This window comes from Jaculus jaculus, chromosome X (assembly GCF_020740685.1).
Source record: "Jaculus jaculus isolate mJacJac1 chromosome X, mJacJac1.mat.Y.cur, whole genome shotgun sequence".
NCBI lineage: Eukaryota > Metazoa > Chordata > Mammalia > Rodentia > Dipodidae > Jaculus > Jaculus jaculus.
In genome coordinates this window covers 116,048,430-116,054,429 of record NC_059125.1, presented here as the reverse complement: position 1 = coordinate 116,054,429, position 6,000 = coordinate 116,048,430, and the positions used below count along the sequence as shown (strand labels likewise).

At 38.1% G+C, this 6,000-nt stretch overlaps 1 protein-coding gene across 1 annotated transcript in view; it reads left to right on the top strand.

Annotated features, from left to right (window-relative positions):
• Positions 1 to 2,008: 2,008 nt before the first annotated feature.
• LOC123456569 (synaptonemal complex protein 3-like) overlaps positions 2,009 to 6,000 on the top strand; it is a 47,864-nt gene continuing 43,872 nt past the window's right edge. The window contains exons 1-3 of the mRNA XM_045139936.1: positions 2,009 to 2,025; positions 3,452 to 3,582; positions 4,196 to 4,325. Of these exons, the coding sequence (XP_044995871.1) occupies positions 2,009 to 2,025; positions 3,452 to 3,582; positions 4,196 to 4,325 (278 nt within the window). The remainder of the gene's footprint in view (positions 2,026 to 3,451; positions 3,583 to 4,195; positions 4,326 to 6,000) is intronic.

Here is a 6,000-nt window from a genome sequence, read left to right as displayed (position 1 = left end):
ATGCTGTTTTATTTTGGTCTCATTTTTTTTCTTTCTTTCTTTTTTTTTCCTATGGCCTAGTTTCTCCCATTTGTATTTGGTATGTTTACTATGCCATTGTGAGTCAGAAGCATTTAACCTGCTTATTTCCTATGCTATTTTGTATTAGCAATTCAATGAAGTCTCATAATTGAGTTTAAATGTTAGTTATTTGAATAAGGTTTGGATTGGTAATTTCTCTGGATACATTTAATGTTACACTGAATACATTTTTATATCATGAGTTGGCTGTGAGATTATGGGGCCAAATTATGGATGCTTATGGCCTAAAAGTGACATATTTGGATGTCAAATTGTTAAGGGGTTTGCACACGATAGATTGTCACCTTGATTATATCTGAATTTGTCTAGGTGACCCATGTCTGGGCATATGTGTGAAGGAGTTTGTTAGATTGCATTACATCCTTGGGAAGACCCTCCTTAACTGCATGCAGCACCATTTTAATTGGTTGCACCCTAGCGAGAATCAAAGATAATATCAGCTGAGTGCCGTTACTCGTTACTTTCTGACTGCAGATGCAAGGAGAACTATTATCCAGTTCTGCATCCATGCTGTCCCTGTCATGTGGCACTTCAGCCTAAAAGGTCAACCCTACTGAAACCTTCCCTCCTTAAGTTGTTTCTGGTCCATTCATGAGGATGAGTAAATGAACTAATATGGGCTATAAATATTATCTGGCTTTTTTTCAGGTTATCAGGCAGAATCATTATCTAATAGTTAAATTATTGTTTGGCAAGTATTGCAGCCTTGACTTCAACTGAAACTAATAGTTGCAGACAATGTTAGCTGATTACCAATCCAATCCAGTTGCCATTTGAATTTAAGCAGCACTTGCTGAAATTATTTTAGTAAGAAGGTTCCCAGAGTCTGTGAATTTTCTCATGGTGAAGCTTCATGATGGAAGTGTGAAGCATGGCATAAGCAGAGGCTGGTCATCAACTATGCCACAACAGGTGGAAAACAGCAAGAGGAAAATTCGCTGAGTTCTGACAAAGGGACTCTGTCTTTCACACACCTAAGTTGGTGCCCAACAACAAACCTCCTGCAGCAAGTCTTGAACTTGCCATAAGCTGGGACCAAGTGTTCCAGGCACATCAGTTTATGGAAGTGGGTGTGGAACAGGTATGAGATTCAATGCATTACACTATTCTACACGAAATCACTAGTTCCAGAGAGTTTCACAAGAGACTTATGCTAAGCCCTGAAGACCTAATACATTCAACACTGCATTGATTCAGAGAAGAAGAAATGAATAAAATGAGGGGAAAAAAATCCCTGTATCTGATCATGGCATTACATCAAAAAAAGTTAATGACAACTAGCCTTGATACACCCTAAAGCTTGACGAATAAACAGACTTCAACACTGAAACAGGAAAGGAACCTACTTTGTTCAAGTGTACGTACTGCAGGTATGAAAACATCGTTTGAAATTGGCAACTCCTTTAAAATAAATTATCATAGAAATAGGAATAAACAAAATGTACAATTCTTGGAGGGAATGCTTATTGGTTAAAGAACTTTCCTGTAAAGCCTAAAGATCCATGTCTGCTCTCTCCTGATGCTACCTAGGCCAGATGCAGAAAGGTAATGCAACCACAAGTTTGCGCATGTTCAGTACGAGTCCTAAGCATCTGGAGTTTGATTGCCATAGCTGAGGCCTTGGCACTTCAGTTCCCTCTCTTTCTCTCTCAATCTCTTTCTCTCTGTTTTTCTCAAGAATTGAAAAATAAAAATAGAAGTAAAAATGAAACAGCTTTGCACTAATGTGTTCCTTGGCATCGTAGGTGTTCTGAGACAGACACAGGCTGTCCAAGGGTCTTACTTTGCACCTGCCTAGTTGCTCCTCATAGCTCATGCACGCATGTGCAGGGCAGGAGCCAATCAGCAAGGTTTCCGGATGAGGAGGGGGAGGAGCAATTGGCTTCTTCCGCTGTCTTGTGATTTCCGTTGCATCAGGAATACTGCCATGGCGGCTGAAGACCGGTAACACTGCTTCTTCACTCATTGGGGTTTTGTTCCAGAGGAAGCTCAGGACACAGGCAACTCCTCACCCTGACCCTGACACTGACACTGTCACTGACCCATGAACAAAACCATTCTTCCTGGACTTGGCTTGGGTCTGTGACAAGAAAATGATGATGGTGAACCCTGATGACGGCAGGGCCTGAACAGAATGGGGACCCATGCTAACTGGTCAGAAAGGGTCTAGAGGGTTTGGGGGGCGGTGGGACAGTGGAGTCCCACTGTGGAAGGTTGAAGGCGAGAGTGGCAACTTTCCCAGTGAACTTGGCTGGTTCCTGTGATAGGAAAGTGTGGTGCCGGACCTGGTGATGGCAGGGTGTGAACAGCCTAGGGGCCTGTGGGGAAGTGGGCCTGATGGGTCCAACGGTTTTACTGGAGGGAGTAGGCACGGGGTAGGAAGTGGGTGAGGGTTCTCTTAGGACATTGTGCAAGGTTTAAGGTCAAAGTAGCTGTGGCATTTCACCACACTTCTCCTGAGGTCCTGTACACATCTGCAGCTCCAAGAATCTGAGGACACCTATTGGATTTACACCCATATACTATTGAAGCTAGTATGACATTATTCTTATGCAACCAGGGTAGACCATCATAGTAATGAACTACATACTGTACATTGACATGTGATGAAATGATCATGAAAGTTATGGTTAGATTTAAATAGTATTCAAAGACATAATTACTTAATCATGTAAAAACAACTTGAAAGTATAAAAATTAAATATATTAGTAATAATGTAAAGCTGATAATTACATAAGCTGATAATTACTAGATTGTTTATAATATTAAAACATAATTGCAATTGTAAATGAATCTATATTGATACTTTATGTATAACATTGGTATATATTTGAAAATAAACATATAAACTATGTACAATGCTATTCATATCAAAAATTAATGTGCATATGTATAAATGTATTGTGTGAGTCCAGAACAAATGGACTTCATAGACATAAAATTTCATGATCCTCATTGTAGAAAACATGCATTTGCTTATACATCACACATACATTTACATGTCTTTATATAAATAATATACATTTTATCATTCTTATATGCTTTGCATATGATTATATTCAAAATATATACTTGCTTTAATAACATATACCTATATTGTAAGTCAATATGTAATGAAATGAATTATATATGGGAACATATACATATACTTTGTCCACATCTTTTTTCATTTGGGAATAAAAGGGATTGTTAGTTTGGGGTTCAATAACAGAAACAAGAAAACTGATAACTGTTATTCACCCAAGGTCATTTCTATTTGACATTACCATATACTTTAAATCTTGTGCAAATCTTACTGTTTTATTTAAGTGATGTCTTTGAGAGCAGATAATTTGACAGATGTGTTTTCCTGTATGTGTTGTGAATCAGAAACCATCTCAATATGGTTCCCCATGGGAGAAAGCATCCTGTGAAATCTGTGAAACCACCAATGGAGGATCCAGCCTTCGCAATCTGTGCCTTACATGAAGAAGATGGAAACTTGAATGTTCTCACTAAAGGTATGAAGCATCCAATGTTGGACATGGAAGGTGTCTTGTAGTTCATTTGTTTTTCAATTAGTCATCTAAAATAGGAAAATGCTTTGCAAACATTTACATGTAATTTTTTTTTAATTTTTATTTAATTAGTTTTGTAATCAGAGAATACAGTCTATTTGGTACCATTATTAGACACATCCATTACCTACCCCCTCCCCTTGGACCCTCCTTGTTGAAGTATATGGGTCATGCATTCTGGAGTTAGCCCACAGTTATGGGTAGGATAAATGTCTGCATATCATGACCCAACATGTAATTTGTTTCTTATGGGATTTTCATACGCCTGGAGCAGAGTTCTAGAAACACACATAGTGTCTCTTGTCATTGAAGGGCCAGCATAAGGATAAATTATACATAATATAATATGATCATCCCTCAGTGAGACTTGAAGAATTGGTCCTATAAAATGCCATGAATTATCCCTTGAATTCATTTAGACTTCAAAAGACTGTATTTCTATATATGCTTTTAAAACAAAGGTTGAAAATGTCTGATAGGAATGAACATTAAGATCCTATCATTTCAAAATTTACAAAAATAAGGTATTTATTTTAAATGTATTCCTTTGTTATAGGCAATCCAGAAAATAGTTCAGATTTAGATAAGCTTTGCAAGAAAGCACCTGATTCAGTGGAAGGTGAAGATACAATATCTAAGGAACATCAAAAGCAACAGCCTTCTACAGGAATATTTGAAGATATAAGGTAACATATGCAAAAAATATTTTTCCTGTTCTATAATGACATTCAAACATGTTTCAGGTGGTGTATGCCAATATTTCCAGGACTGGAGTGATGGAAGTAGGAATGTTAGACTTTGAGGTCATTCATTCTCAACTGCATAGCTTTCTTGAGACAGGCGAAGGATACTTGACTCTGTCTCAGAAATACAAAATAGAAAAAAATTACTTCACTTGGCAACAAGTAATGAATGTAGATTATTTCACATGGGGTACTTCTTCCAAATCAAGTATTACACATTATATACAAGTAAAGTAGCAACAAGAAAGATTTCTTATTGGTTGAGGCACTTACCTGCCATGCCCAAACCTAGGTTCCATTCTCCAGTACCCATTTCAAGTCAGATGCACAAGGTGACACAGGTGTCTGGAATTCTGTTGCAGTTGTTAGAAGTCCTGGCATGACTACTCTCGATACATGATACTTTGTACACCTGACTCTCTGTGGGTACTGGACCATCAAACCTAGGCCATAAAACATTAAAAGCAAGCAATTCTAACCTCTGATTAACTCTAAACACTAAAGTTCAAGGTATTAAATTATTCTTTGGAAGCCTAAAATATCAGCAATTTATTCTTTCACACCGTTGTAGGACAGAATTTCAAAGCAATTGTAGGATTTCTTTATTGCAGAGGCTCAGGGGGATAATTTGCTCTGTGTGTCCCAACTCAAATGAATCCTGGCAGTTACCAATGTTCCCTGGCTAATAGAAGTATCTTTCTGCTTTCTGACACTTCTTCACACATGGTCATCTTCCCTGTAAGTATGGTTGTCCTGGTGAACATCTGTACATGGACTTCTAAGTTTTGCACTGATATGAATCACAGTCATCCCCTGGACATGCTAAGCAAGCATTTTACTGGTCATCTATTGTTAGAGGCCAATGTGATCTTCTTTTGAATAAACCAGCAGTTGGATTTAAGTGCTGTCCAAATCCAATGTGATTGATTAGATCTGGAAAAATAACATTTACCAATATGGTTCTCTCTAGCCAGATTTCACATCATGACACAGTTCAACCATTAGAAATGTCAGAATTCCCTCAAGTAATACCTGGATTTAGAGCAATACTTCAAAATCCTGGTGCCTTTAGTGTAGCAATGATAGATGGATCCTAAGTTTTAGGTGTAGATTTACTGATCCCTGAATAGCCAATAGAATCTTGAAAAGTAAGACCAAAAGTGAAGATCTCATATTTCCCTATATCCAGACTTTATCATAAAGCTGTAATAATCACTACAATGTATTGAAATTGTGACACTAGTCATGCGGACTGATAGACAATTGTAAGTAAATAAATATAAATGAATAAATAAAGGCAGAGAATAAGGGTGAGAGAGAAAGAGACAGAGAGCGATTGGGCACAACAGGATCTCTAGACACTGCAAAGAAACTCCAGACACATACACATTCTTGTGCATCTTGCTTCCGTGGGATATGGAGAATTGAACTTGGAAACTTAGGCATGACAGGCTAGCACGTTAAACTCAAATCCAACTCTCCAGCCCCATGTGCAACCTTTGAGTGTGGGAGAGAGTGAGGGAGAAAGAGAGAAATAGAGAAAGGGCACACTAGGGCCTCCTGCCACTACAAATGAACTGCAGTCTCATGTGCATCTGGCTTTATGTGGGTACTGGGC